This window comes from Lithobates pipiens, unplaced genomic scaffold (genome assembly GCF_037356315.1).
Source record: "Lithobates pipiens isolate NorthernLeopardFrog02 unplaced genomic scaffold, aLitPip1_a1.2 Scaffold_30, whole genome shotgun sequence".
Classification (NCBI taxonomy): Eukaryota; Metazoa; Chordata; class Amphibia; order Anura; family Ranidae; genus Lithobates; species Lithobates pipiens.
Genome location: NW_027507791.1, coordinates 88,616,357 through 88,631,301, shown reverse-complemented (window position 1 = coordinate 88,631,301; position 14,945 = coordinate 88,616,357). Strand labels below are relative to the sequence as shown.

General features: G+C 42.4%; 1 protein-coding gene across 2 annotated transcripts in view; it reads left to right on the top strand.

Annotated features, from left to right (window-relative positions):
- Nucleotides 1-14,945, top strand: part of PSEN1 (presenilin 1) — a 141,957-nt gene that overhangs the window by 99,212 nt on the left and 27,800 nt on the right. For both annotated transcript variants that reach the window (XM_077464580.1, XM_077464581.1), the window contains one exon: nucleotides 12,529-12,627. In XM_077464580.1, the coding sequence (XP_077320706.1) occupies nucleotides 12,529-12,627 (99 nt within the window). The remainder of the gene's footprint in view (nucleotides 1-12,528; nucleotides 12,628-14,945) is intronic.

Genomic DNA, 14,945 nt, shown 5'->3' with positions numbered 1-14,945 from the left:
CTCACATATATGGCTTGTACCATACTTCATTTCACTGTTTGTTGCCATATTTTATTTATTTGATTCTATTTGAATATTTAAGGTATATGGCGCATCTTTTATGTATGCAGCAACTTTAATTTTGCACCAAGTCACTTTTCATTTTTTTACTTGTGTGAGTCCACATAGTTTATATATAAGTTTACGTACTTATTGTTTGTGCTGGTTCACATATTTCACATTCACTCACACCTGGTTATTTAAAACATTGTCTGTTATCTTTTTTTTCTTTGGTTTAAAAGCTAGCGCACACACCCCCCTATTAATTTACTCAAACAACGTTTGCCGGCGTGCAAAGTCTTGAGCTCTAGGGAGTGAATGGAGAAAGTGGCACAGTCGCATTGCTCTCCAGAAGGGGAGTTGAAAGGTTTCCATCGGGTCGGTCAATTCCGAAATCTATGGCCTTACCTGTCAATGACAAATTGGGCTGCATGGTCGCAGTCCAGTTCTCTGAGAATGGGATATTCCGTAGGGTGTAAGCCTGTTTCAAAGTTCGGGTGGCCTAGTGTTGGGAACAATGGGGTGTTTTTTGGATGTGAGGGAGATGTGGTTGGTGATCAGATGGCTATGCCTTGGGGTAGTACCCATTAGTGGTTGTGTCTTCAGTCTAAGAGGCAAGTCATCATAGCACCATAACGTGCCTTTTGTGGTATGCGGGTTTGGGACTGTTCAACCTGTACCCAGAGTTTGGATGCCTTATTTCGTCTCCAGTCACGTATACGTCTCAGGTGGGAGGCTAAGTAGTATTGCCGTATTTCAGGTAGTGCCAGTCCTCCATAATGTTTGGGGAGCGTCATTTGTGAACGACGTATTCTGGGTTTTTTATGTGCCCATACAAATCCGGTAAAGAGGGCCTGTACTTGTTTGAAAAGGGAAGGTGGAATCTGAATGGGCAGGGCTTTGAAAAGGTAGATGCATTTGGGTAATATGCTCATTTTAATAAGGTTACACCTTCCGAACCAGGAATGAAAACCTGGATGCCATTTTTCTAGTAGGGTGTGGGTCTTGGTCAGTAGGGGGGGGGGGGGGGGAAATTAAGCTCAAATGTGCGGGATATGTCAGGAGGTAGCTTCGTTTCTAGATATGTTAGTGCTGTATTGGTCCATTTTTAAAACAGAAGTTGGCTTGCAGGTCATGTGGTGTGTGTGTGTGTGGGGAGGGGTTGCTACTCACATAGCTGCCAACTTCGAAAAATATATCTTTAGATGGGAGATAGCCCCATGTACTTTAAATTCTCAGAGGAGGCTTGGTAAAGAGATTCTGGGGTTTGTCAGGGAGAATAGTAGGTCATCTGCATATGCTGATATTTTTTTATAGTGAGAGCTACCTACTTTAAGTCCCATTCTATCAGGGTTCAATCTGATAGTGCGGGGAAATGGCTCTAGCGAAATGGCAAAAGGGAGGGGGGAAAATGGGCACCCCTGCCTTGTTCCATTTCTGATAGGGAATGTACTCGAGAGCATCCCGTTCGCTTTCACTTACGCTGAAGGGTTGGAGTATATGTTGCTTATCCACCTTCATTCATCCTGTCTCCCAGACCAAGGTGGTGAACAGCGAACCTATAGTTCCAATTCACCCTATCAAATGCCTTTTCGGCATTGGTACTCACAAATACACAGGGGGTTTTAGTGGTGTTCTCAACTCGAAGAAGGTTGAGTACCTTAATGGTGTTGTCCCTTGCCTCTCTGTAAGGTATGAACTTGACCTGGTCTAGATGTATTAGGTCTTGGTGGTGTTGTGTCAATCTATTAGCTATTATTTTTGAGAAAATCTTAAGATCCGTGTTTAGAAGGGATATGGGCCTGTAGATTCCGCATAGGCTTGGGTCCTTCCCCTCTTTATGGATCAGAGAGATATGGGCTCTCAGGGTGTGTCTGGGGAAGTTAGTATCTGATCCCAAGGCATTAAAAAATGCCACCGTTTGTGAGCCTAATATCGGGCGATGGTATTATATTTCCCGAGCCTCCAAAGGAAGTCATGGAAGTTGTGAGTCTGAGATAGATATATTTGTCTATAGGTGGCTGGTTGGAGGAAGAGCTTGGTAAATTGTATAGAATAGTAATCGCCAAATTCTTTTGAGATTTGCGCAGGTGTTGTGGCTTTCTGACCTTCGGGCTGTTTTCTGCGGGATGTAAGATGCGGATTTGACCTCTTTGACAGACCTGGCTGGCATTTTTCCCACATTTGTTTCCCGATTCATAGGACATCCTGCGACAACTGCAGAGCTGTCTTGGCTCTGTATTGTAGTATGTCTGTTATTTGAGTCTGAAGAGTCCTCAGTTCTGTCTCTAGAGTCTGTGTGGGGGCATGTTTATGTTGTGCTTCCACTGAGGCCAGTTTGGAAAGTAAACTGTTAAGATGTTGTTTTTCCTTTTCTTTTCCTTTAATAAAGACCCCTCGGAGACCGTATTTGTGGGACTTCCACAAAACTCGGGGATCGCAATCCTGCGTATCATTCTCTCTGAAGTACAAGTCTAGTTGAGCTGCACGATTTTGGCTAAAATGAGAATCGCAATTTTTGCGGTGTAACTTCTTTCACATTCTACAAAAAAATGGGCTACTTTACGGTTTCGTATTTTATTTTTTAAAATTGCGTTTGAAAGACTGCGCAAATACGGTGTGACTTAAAATATTGCAACAGCCAGCATTTTATTCTCTACGGTCTCTGTTAAAAAAAATATTTATATATCATGTTTGGGTGTTCCAAGTAATTTTCTAGCAGAAGATAATCATTCTTACTCGGTCAGTCATGATTTTTACTACGTCAGAAAAGGTTTGGTCTTTAAATGGTTAAACCTCCCTCATTTACAGTGGGTTCTTTCATTTGATAAAAGAACAAAAAGATACTTTGTTTCTACTTATTCTCATGTTGTGATGAAACTTGGCAGGCTGCCTGGAATTTTTTTTTTTTTTTTTTTCAGCTGTGAAAACTCTCTGCACTTCTGCAAGGAATCCTGAAATTCTGTTTTGAAGATTGGGAAGGGAAAAGGATCACATTTTTATTCTTGACTAATAATCGTGCAGCTCTACCATCTACCGTGTTGAATTCTCAAAGCTTTTATTTGAATTTTTTGTATTTCCCTTTTAAAATGTTTTTGCTAGGGATGTCTGCTCAGTGCACAAACTGGCACTTTTAGATGGTCCATGCATATTTATTAACAACTTCAGCCCCGGAAGATTTTACCCCCTTCCTGACCCGAGCACTTTTTGCGATTTGACACTGCTTTGATTTAACTGACAAATGCGCAGTCGTGCGACATTGTACCCAAACAAAATTGATGTCCTTCCCCCCCCCCCCCCTACAATTGGAGCTTTCTTTTGGTGGTATTGGATCGTCTGCGGTCTTTATTTTTTGCGCTGTAAACAAAAAAAGAGCAACAATTTTGAAAAAAATACAATATTTTTTACTTTTTCTATAATAAACACCCCACAAAAATATATAAAAAAAATATTATTTTCCCTGTTTAGGGCGATGTGTGTTCTACATATTTTTGGTAAAAATCGCAATAAGCATATATCGATTGGTTTGTGCAAAATGTATAGCGTCTACAAAATAAGGGATAGTTTTATGGCATTTTTATAATTTTTTTTTTTTTTTTTTTTTTTTTTTTTTTAGTAATGACGGTGATCTGCGATTTTTATCGGGACTGCGATGACATGGCGGACACGTCCAGACATTTTTTACACTATTTTGGGACAATTGTCATTTATACAGTAATCAATGCTATAAAAATGCATTGATTACTGTGTAAATGACACTGGCAGTGAAGGGGTTAAGTGATGTACATCGGCGTGCACTGAAGAGATTTTTGGTAGTTGATGCTCAACATGACTACTATTTTACATGGTTGAAAAAGACACAAGTCCATGCAGTTCAACCACCGAAAAAAATAAAATAAATCCTACAATCCTATATACCCAAGTCTATACCCAGAGTTGATCCAGAGGAAGGTGAAAAACCCCAGCAGAGCATGATCCAATTTGCTAAAGCAGGGGAAAAAATTCCTTCCTGATCCCCCGAGAGGCAATCGGATTTTACCTGGATCAACTTCATCTATAAATGTTAGTACCCAGTTATATTATGTACATTTTAGGAAATAATCCAGGCCTTTCTTAAAGTAATCTACTGAGCTGACCAGAACCACCTCTGCAGGGAGTCTATTCCACATTTTCACAGCTCTTACTGTGAAGAAACCTTTCCGTATTTGGTGATGAAATCTCTTTTCCTCCAGCCGTAAAGTGTGCCCCCTTTTCCTCTTTGTTGACTGTAAAGTGAATAACTCAACACCAAGTTCACTATATGGACCCCTTATATATATGTTGATCATATCCCCCTTAATCTCCTCTTATCAAGAGTGAATAAACTCAGTTCATCTAATCTTTCCTCATAGCTGAGCTCCTCCATGCCTTTTATCAGTTTGGTTGCACTTGTCTGCGCTTTCTACAGTTCCCCGATCAGTGGCGGCCCGCCCATAGGGGGCGCCCGGGCGCCCCCCCCCCCCTCCCCCTAGTTGTAAAAAAAAAAAGTCATTTAACAATTTAACATAGTGTACTGTGGCGCCGCTCACAGTGCACTATGAGAAGTGCCACGTCGATGCAATCACAAGATTGCATCCATGGCGCTTCATTTGCGGGTTAAAAACCCGCCTTGCGGCGCACTGTAGAACGCTGACTAGAATCACTGTGATTCTACGGGCGGGAGCATTGTCATTCTTGGACAGGCAGGTCACTTCCGGCTTTCGGCTGCTTAACGAAACCCGGAAGTGACGTCAGCTCCTTTCCTCAGCCTGAGCTGAGCGGACAGTCAGGCAGGAGATGAGTCTGTTCGTTGGGCTTAAAGGCCCTTAAAGGGAATGAAAGTTCTTCAGAACTTTCTTTAACAGTGTCATTCACGATACTACTGGTATTCACATTGTGTGTCTGCATAAATGCTGGAGATCTCTGCATCGGAAGGAGGACCAATCTTCATCTACCACTATAGTAGTACTGCAAAGGTGACCATAGTCTATATCCCACTCAAGCTGAAGATATCCAAGCCAGAAGCTCTCTGTCCTTCCTGATCAGCCTTTTGTCTGAAGGTAAGCTCCAACATTTGCAAGTGGGAACTTAGTTGTGTATCCCAGAGGGTGTCTTGGTAGTTTATCTTCTTGCAGCTTGGATGCTCAGGCTTCTCCCTATAGCTTGCACTCTATACTTTTCAATCAGGCATCTCCTTCATTTGCCCTTCCTTGTGCTTCTGGTATTACTGCACCCCATTGTGGTTCTTCCCAGGCATGTTGGGGTTCCCTACACCATGAGATCTCTAGTTCCTACTCTAGTAAAATCCTTTCCTTGGAAATGATATCCCACTCAAATGTTCACTCCTTTCTTCATGGATGATTCTCATCATCCATGAAGCCTGCCATAGATGGATATAAATTCTAATTTCTTTGTTTTTTGAAAGATTTTGTTTGCTTAACCTCTGATTTTGGGATGAATGGACTTTATCGAATGAAAACCACATATACTATACTGCTCCATCAAATTTTCTCATTACTGTGGTCAAAAACGAACAACAAATTGACCCACTAATGATTAAAAAAAATGAATGAACTTTCTTAGAACTGTCTTTTCCTAAGAATTTTCTTTCGAGTTTATACCCATCTATGACCAACTTAACCACTTCCCGACCAGCGCACGATGATCCCTCCAGCTCTAAATCCCCTAATAGTTCCCTCCTGAGGCTGGGTTCACACCGCTGCGGCAGCGAGAACCGGATGTGATTCGCACTGCAGTGCAAATCACATCCGATCTCTGTGCGATGCGAGTTCAGCCATACAGATAGTATGGCTGAATTTGCATCGCACCCGCCGTAAACTCGCACGGGACCCTTTTTTTGGCCCGCAGCAGAATCGGATCGCATGGGTGTTCACACCATGCGATCCGATTCCTGTCAGAGTTTGCAGATCGCACTGCGATATGCGAACTGATCTGGGGCTGTCATTAACATTTCACTGACACTCCCAGCAGTCCGCATAGGGCAGTGTGAACTGCCGGCGGGAGGTATGCGATGCGGGAAAACGCCGCAGATTCGCGGCGTTCCCGGATCGCTCCAGTGTGAACCCAGCCTCAATGCGGTATTCTTATTCAGCAAAGTGCAAAAAGTAATGGTCTGCTGATGCTCTGTTGCTTGTTGTTACTCACAGTTAATTTGCTGGCAAAGACATTTTATAAACCTTTTTTGTATTTTAGTGTAAATGTGAGATCTGAGGACTTTTTGACCCAGATCTCATATTTAAGAGGACCTGTCATGCTTTTTTCTATTACAATGAATGTTTACATTCCTTGTAATAGGAATAAAAGTGACACCATTTATTTTTTAAAACTGTGATCTGAGCTGTATACTCGTGACACTATGGGTGGAGAGAAGTGGAATACAGGGGACGGATTAGGTGGATTACATAAGGGGCGTGGTTTATGAGAAGTGGGAGGGGCCAAAATGATGGGCGGGGTCTGGCGCCCCCCCCATCCAAAAACTTCACCAGCCGCGACTGTCTCCGATATCCTTTTTGAGAACTGGTGCCCAAAACTGAACTGCATATTCCAGATGAGGTCTTGCTAATGATTTGAACAGGGGTGAAATCAATCTCTCTCTCCCTCTCCCTCTCCCCATCTCCCTCTCTCCCCATCTCCCTCTCTCCCCATCTCCCTCTCTCCCCATCTCCCTCTCTCCCCATCTCCCTCTCTCCCCATCTCCCTCTCTCCCCATCTCCCTCTCTCCCCATCTCCCTCTCTCCCCATCTCCCTCTCTCCCCATCTCCCTCTCTCCCCATCTCCCTCTCTCCCCATCTCCCTCTCTCCCCATCTCCCTCTCTCCCCATCTCCCTCTCTCCCCATCTCCCTCTCTCCCCATCTCCCTCTCTCCCCATCTCCCTCTCTCCCCATCTCCCTCTCTCCCCATCTCCCTCTCTCCCCATCTCCCTCTCTCCCCATCTCCCTCTCTCCCCATCTCCCTCTCTCCCCATCTCCCTCTCTCCCCATCTCCCTCTCTCCCCATCTCCCTCTCTCCCCATCTCCCTCTCTCCCCATCTCCCTCTCTCCCCATCTCCCTCTCTCCCCATCTCCCTCTCTCCCCATCTCCCTCTCTCCCCATCTCCCTCTCTCCCCATCTCCCTCTCTCCCCATCTCCCTCTCTCCCCATCTCCCTCTCTCCCCATCTCCCCATCTCCCCCTCTCCCCATCTCCCCATCTCCCCCTCTCCCCATCTCCCCCTCTCCCTCTCTCCCTCTCTCCCTCCCTACCTCTCTCTCTACCTCTCAATAGAAGAAAGGTCTTTGCTCGCTTTGGAAACCGCAGTTTGGCATTACATGCTATTATTGAGCTTATGATCTACCAAAAACCCCTAGATTCTTCACTATGGATCCCCCAGTTGTACTCCCCTAGTGTGTATGATGCATGCATATTCTTAGCCCCCAAGTGCATAACTTTACATTTTTCAACATTAAACCTCATCAGCCACATAGTCGCCCAATTAGACAGAGCATTGAGGTCAGCTTGGAAATTGGAGACCTCCTGTAAGGACGTTATTCCACTGCATAGCTTGGTGTCATCTGCAAAGACTGAAATGTTACTTTTGATCCCAGACCCAATATCATTTATAAAGATATTAGAAAGTAAGGATCCCAGCACTGAACCTTGGGCTACACCACTGATAACCTTAGACCAGGGGTCTCAAACTGAAGGCCCTCCAGCTGTGAAACTACAAGTCCCATGAGGCATTGCAAGGGTGACAGTTACAAGCATGAGTCCCACAGGCAAAGGCATGATGGGGCTTGTAGTTTCGCAACAGCTGGAGGGCCGCCAGTTTGAGACCCCTGCCTTAGACCATTCGGAGTAAGAATAATTAACCACTATCCATCCATTTACAAAATGATCTTTCCAAACCTGATGGGTTTACGTCCTCTTTGTCTCCCTGCAAAGGTAAAGCATAATGGACTACTATGCATCGCTTACCTGACACAGGAGTCAGCGATGTCACCGCTGTAGCACGGAATGTCCATCTTCTTCTGGGTATTGCTGCTCCGGCCACTCACAGCGCCGGAGCAGTGATGTCCCTCCCACGCATGCGCACAGGAGCCGCCACTAACTGCATATCGCCGTTAGCAGCAGCATGCTCAGTGTACCTGCGCACCGCTGTCTACGGTGCAGGCAGACACCCAGAGGCAGAGGCATGATGGGACTTGTAGTTTTGCAACAGCTGGAGGTCCGCTAATTGCAGATCCCTGATATAGACGATCTCCTGTTTGTTTGTGTGCCACAAATCTGTTTAGATCAATGGCTGGAGTATATGAATGCTTTGAATTTAAAATTTACAATACAACATGAGCCAAAGTCTATAGAGTTTCCTAGATGTTAAGCTTACAGGAGACAATGAGATCATCTCAAATTTCTATAGAAAACCCATTGTGGGCAATACTCTTCTGCGTGCAGATTCTAGCCACCCGACCCATACCATCAAAAGTTTTCCAGTGGGCCAATTTTTAAGGCTGAAAAGACTATGCACCAGACAAATAGATTTTGAACAGGAGGCAGTACACATGTCGGCTAGATTTGAAGCTAGGGATTACCCCAGGTCAGCTATCAACAGGGTTCTGTCCATTGCAAATAAAACACCTTGTAGATGCAACAGATCAGAAAAATCCCACTTTGTTCCAACATTTTACACTTCGTATAGGGCTGAATTACATAAAATTCCGAAAATAGTCACCAAATATCTACCGGTGTTGTCTAACAATCATATCTATTCTCAAATTTTAAGTAAAGGCAAACATATGGTATCAATGAGAGCACCTTCTTTAGGTGGACTTCTGTCCCCCAGCCTTTACATTAGCAAAAAACATACTGTTCATTGGCTACAGTTTAAGGGAACATAAAGATGTGGTGGTCGGTCTTGCACATATTGTCCCTTTTATTAAAGGGGGGGGGACACCGTTACATCCACTTCTACTGGAAAATCATATAAAATACAGTCTTTCATCAACTGTGATACGTCTTATAGTTTGTCATCACGTGTACCATTTGCTCTATTCAATATGTTGGCAGGACCACCCGCAGAGTGAGGGATCGTCTTTACGATCACCTCTGACATAGAGAAGGAACATGCCACCAACATTGCTCGCCATTGGAATGATGTTCATTCCAATGACGCTTCCAGCCTGACCATTTAAGGTATTGCAAAAATTGTCAAACCTCCTAGAGGTGGGGACAAATTTGGCATATTGTGCAAACAAGAAGTTCGGTGGATTTTGTTTATCTAAATACTAAACGTCCCACTGGCCTTAATTTTGAATGGGATGTGTCCTACTTTATCAATAGATACACATGGGCATAACACAATATGTATCACCAATTTAATCCAAATAATATATTGATTTTTATGTCAGTATTCCCATAATATTTTATACACATGCCTGTCTATCTTGATACCTCAGCCTAAATTTATTCAGCATATGACATAATGCTCCCTGGTGTATATTTGTCTGGCTATTCCTCACTTTTTTTATTTTTTATTTTTTGTGATCTACTTTAGAGCCTGGAAGTTAAAATTATCGCTTTTGTAGCAGAATTATCATCCCAATCATGTTATTGCACCAAGTATAGATAGACTATATCTCCCACACATCTGTTTACATGACACCTGTTGTTTTTCTAGGGTTCCTTGAAATTCAACAGGGAGGGGAAGCAAAAAACAGCAGTGTGACCACTTTTTCCATAGCAATTACAGATACTTATGAGACCATTGCTCTTTGTTTATTGTTTCTTGTATAGCCATTCATGTAATATCTATAGATCTCTGTGAATTTTGCATCACCGTCTGAAGTTATTGAACATATATAGCTAGTTTATTAAAAAGATGTTCGCATAACATCTCTAGGGTCCCTCTTTATTTTTCCATGCACCGTTTCATCTGATGAAGATTTTCAGTTTGTTGCAAATTTTAGATATGTTTTTTTGTTTGTGAATCCAATATGAATAGATTCCAGATGTCGTGGGGTTTGCGTTTTCTCTAGTGTACTTATGTGGAAATGGACAATGGGACGTGGACTTATGTGGAAATAGTGATTTATACATGATAATTTTTAACGAAAATTAAGGTTTTATCTACACAATTTTCAAATGTAATTAGGTTTATATATTTCAGTGTGTGTGTGTGGGTGTGTGTGTCTGTGTGTGTGTGTGTGTGTATATGCAGTTACCAAGACATTGATAGTGTTGGGAATAGGATTACTGGTATTTGCACATTAATTTTATGTATTTGCTATTTTACAATTTTGTATAATTTTTAGCATGTTTAGAAATTTTCATGAATTTTTGTTTATCATTTATACACAGGTCTCCTTTTAGAGTATTTATTCATGAATGGAAGATTGATTTTGTTACTTTGTACTTATTATTTGTTTTAGTATTTATCATGGTCTTTGTCCCTAGGCTATGGGTGTACACAATGGGAGGAGTTGAATAAGTGTGAACATTGAAAACAATCATGTGTCTAGGGCAGGGCTCGACCAAATCCCGGGCGCCAGGTCGCATTTGCGACTAAATTAGCGACCCGGTGCCTGGGGCAGAACAGCTGGGGGTACCTGTCTCCGTGGACCCCCCCGGCATGATTGCGTCGGGTCGTTCCGCCGGCGGCCGGTAATTAAGGCCGTGGCTTTGAGGCCTTCTGCGGTCCTGATTCCTTCTGGAATCTGGCGCCCTTTTGTGGTGGCCGTTGGTATGACAACCAGCAATGCTAATGGAGCTTCCCCTGCCTTTTTTTTATTGCCTGCCTATCTCCTACCCTTTATTTAGAACCCCTAAACATTATTATATATATATATTTTTTATTCTAACACCCTAGAGAATAAAATGGTGGTTGTTGCAATACTGTCTGTCACACCGTATTTGCGCAGCAGACTTAAAAGCGCAGTTTTTTGGGGGAAAATAATTTATTTAATAAAAAAATAAGACAACAGTAAAGTTAGCTCAATTTTTTTATATTGTGAAAGATAATGTTACGCCGAGTAAATTGATACCCAACATGTCATGCTTCAAAATTACGCCCGCTCATGGAATGACGACAAACCTTTTACGCTTTAAAATCTCCATAGGCGAAGTTTAAAGTCTACAGGTTACACGTTTTGAGTTAGAGGAGGTCTATTGCTCTCGCTCTACCGATCACGGCGATACCTCACATGTGTGGTTTGAACACCGCTTTCATATGTGGGTGGGACAGGGCGCGTTTAAAAAATTTTAATTTTTTTTACTTATTAACTTTTATTTTGATTTTTTTTTTCACTGTTCTTTTAAAAAAAAAATTGTCACTTTTATTCCTATTACAAGGAATGTAAAAATCCCTTGTAATAGAAAACATGACGGGTACTCTTAAATATGAAATCTGGGGGGGTCAGAGAGACCTCGGATCTCATATTTACACTAAAATGCAATTTAAAAAAAAATTGTCATTTGAAAATAAATAAATAAAATGTCCCTCTAAGAGCTATGGGCAATGACTTGGAGACAGGTGGCGGGGTTGCCCTATCTTGCCCTATCTTGCCTCCATGTCAGGCCAGGGACAGGTCCAGATTGCTGTTACGGACCTGGCTCCTAACTTTTTTTTACCTGGCTCCTAGATTCCAAGCAAATTTGTCAAGCCCTGGTCTAGGGCATACATATATATGCGCATTAGTTCACTTAACTTTTCTGGTTTGGTGGACCTCTCTATTTGAGACTGTTTTTTGATTGGCTATCAAAATCGGAATTCTCCTATATATACCCATGATCAAACTTTAATCATTTGGCTACGAAGAAGCGCCATGATGGGGTGTGAAACGTGTTGGCTATTTGCCTTTTTCTTCTCTATACATGAGATGACTGCATTTGGATTTTCTTACTTCATATCAATAAAGATGCCTTCTATGGTGTGCGGCCATCCAGGATCTTTTTTCTTTCCTCAAGCTTGTGCAGAGCCAGCACCTGTGAGCTCTATTAGGGCAGGTGTCTTGTCATGGATTTGAGAGATTGGAGCGGCAATATTCTGCTTATGCAGTGCCAACATCACTGGACTCCAGGACAGGTAAGTATACATTTAAAAGTCAGCAGCTGCAGTATGTGTAGTTGCTGACTTAATTTTTGCAGCGGTGGGCGGACCTCCACTTTAATTCTGCCGCAGAATAATAGGAATGTGCAACTGTGTGTTCCTCGTTTCCAGACCTGCAGGTTGACTGACTCCTACAAACACTGTTAAACCTGGTCTGGGCATCTAAGCTTCTAAAACCTTCAGTCATAAAAGGATTAATGATTCATTAGTTGCATGTTAAGACATTTTGTACTGTGTACATAAATGCATTTTAATAAGTGCTTGTGGTGGCTTTGTGTAACCTTACTATTTTTGGGGGATAAATTTGAATACAATGAAAAGATGTAAAAAAATAAATGCTGTGACCTAGCTAATCCAGTGTTTTTATTTAGATCTTGTAGCTGTTTTGTGTCCGAAGGGGCCTCTCCGCATGCTGGTGGAAACTGCCCAGGAGAGAAATGAAACGCTCTTCCCAGCCTTAATCTATTCCTGTACGTATACTAGATTGAATGGTGTATTTTTTTACAGAATATTTTTATTTCCTAAATCATTGCGCTAATATTGCGTGACATAAAATTTTTAGCTACCATTATTTTATTCTTTAGGCATTCTGCAATCATAAAATATTGTTTTGTGGGTTTTACATAACCTAATGCCTAAAATTATTTTTCTTAAGCATAAGATGCAGAAATAGCTCTAGCAGCAAAAGTATTAATTGCTATCTTTGTCACTGTTGGAGATTTTACCTCACGCACTGTACCAATTTAGTGAAATAAAATGCAAATTTTAGACTTAAAGGCCAAGTTCACCACCTTTCTTTCTTCCTTCTTCTTTCTTTTTTACTTCTAAATTTCAGCTCCCCTATGGTACCAATATATAGAATTGATGTATTTTTTTGCAGAAATAAAACGGTTTTCTATTCTATACTGGCTTACACAACTCTCATCATAGCTGTTTAACCGGTTCCCTACCGGCTGCCACAGTTATACTGCAGCAAAATGGCCCCCTGGATGAGCCATCGTAGCTGTACATCAGCCCTTTAAGTTGTAGGAGGCACACGCCCAGTGTGTGCCCAGCAGGCGCGATGACCGACAGGCACCCGCAATCGCTCATGACAGAGTGAGAACCAGGATCTGTGTGTGTAAATGCACAAATCCTGGCTCTCTCAGGGGAGAGGAGACACATTGTGTGTTCATACTAAGTATGAACACCCATCGCTCTTCTCTAGTCAGTCCCATCCCTCCCACAGAACACACCTAGAGAACACAGTTAACACCTATCCTGCCAGTGACATTTATACAGTAATCCAGTGCATTTTTATAGCACTGATCGCTGTATAATTGTCATTGGTCCCAAAAAAGTGTCAAGTGTCCAATTTGTCTGCCGCAAATTATTTAAATCGCAGTCCCGATTTAAATAATGGCAGATCACCTCCATTACTAGTAAAAACAAAAAAATTAATAATAATAAAAATGCCGTAAATCTCCTATTTTGTAGATGCTTTTTCGCAAACCAATCAATATGCGCTTTATTGCGATTTCTACATATTGAAAAAAAAAAAAAGGAATACATTTCGGCCTAAACTGAGGAAATAAAAAATAAATAAAAAATTGGCATATTTAAATTATATATTGTCTGTCAGTTAAAGCAAAGCAGTGCCATATCACAAAAAATGGCCTGGTCATTGAGCAGCCAAATCATCTGGGGCTGAAGTGGTTAAACGCACTGCTGCCTTCCTGGTTAGACTTTAGGTCGTAACACAGGAAGGAGTTGACCAGTTGAGGGTAGAGGTGTGTGCCAATGAGATCAGCTGGTCAACTACTTCCTGTGTCATGACCTAAATTCTGTCCAGGAAGTAAGGCAGAAGTAATCGAGCAGTGTGTTCAAACAGCTATGCAGAGAGTGAGGTAAGCCTGTGTAGAATTAAAAAGCTGTTTTATTTTTGCAAAATAAGTACATATACTATGCTCAGGGCTACTAGCCAGGCCTTAAGGGTTACTCACCACCAGTTGCCCCACATATACACACCCTCATAAATTCTCATGAAATTACACTTAAATGTTTTATGCAGAATTAAGTTACACAAATATTAACAACAACTTTGTCACCCGTGCCCATCAACGCATCGTGACCAGTGCCCACTAACGCAGCCTCAACTGTGTCCATCATTGCAGGCTCACCTGTACAGAGGGGCCGGATCATTGTAGTGGAAGAGAGCGTGGAGGAAGAGGAGATCCGTCTCGATCAGAGCGGGGTTTGCATGCTGTAAAAGCTTACATTACAATTGCAGTCCACACGCCATCAAACATCTCCCTGCCCTCCTGACTCCGAACCTGAGAGAACAGACGGACAGAATGAGCCCTGGCATTGGACCGGCGTTCTCAAGCCAGATCTCCTCTTCCTCCACGCTCTCTTCTGCTATAATCCAGCCGTCCTCTCTGTTCCTCCACACTCTGGGAGAATGGCTGGCTCCCATTCATCTCCCCCTGACGGTGGTGCTCCCCCCCCCCCCCCCCCCCCACTCCCTTGCAGCCCAGGTCCTCGTCAGACCTCATCTTCCATTCGCAAAATGCAAGTAGGCGAGTGGAAAATTTGAGGGCTGCTATATTGGTACATAGGAGAGCTGGAATTTAAAAAACATAAAAGTGAACAAAGATGGACTCTGCCTTTTTTTGCATTAATTTTAGTGCACACAAACTCAATATTATGTACCCATTTTTTAGTAAAATATAAAAGCTGAGATTGTATGGAGTACATGAATGCAGAATATGTCAAGCCTCACTACTGTGCATGCCTTTAAAAATACGAT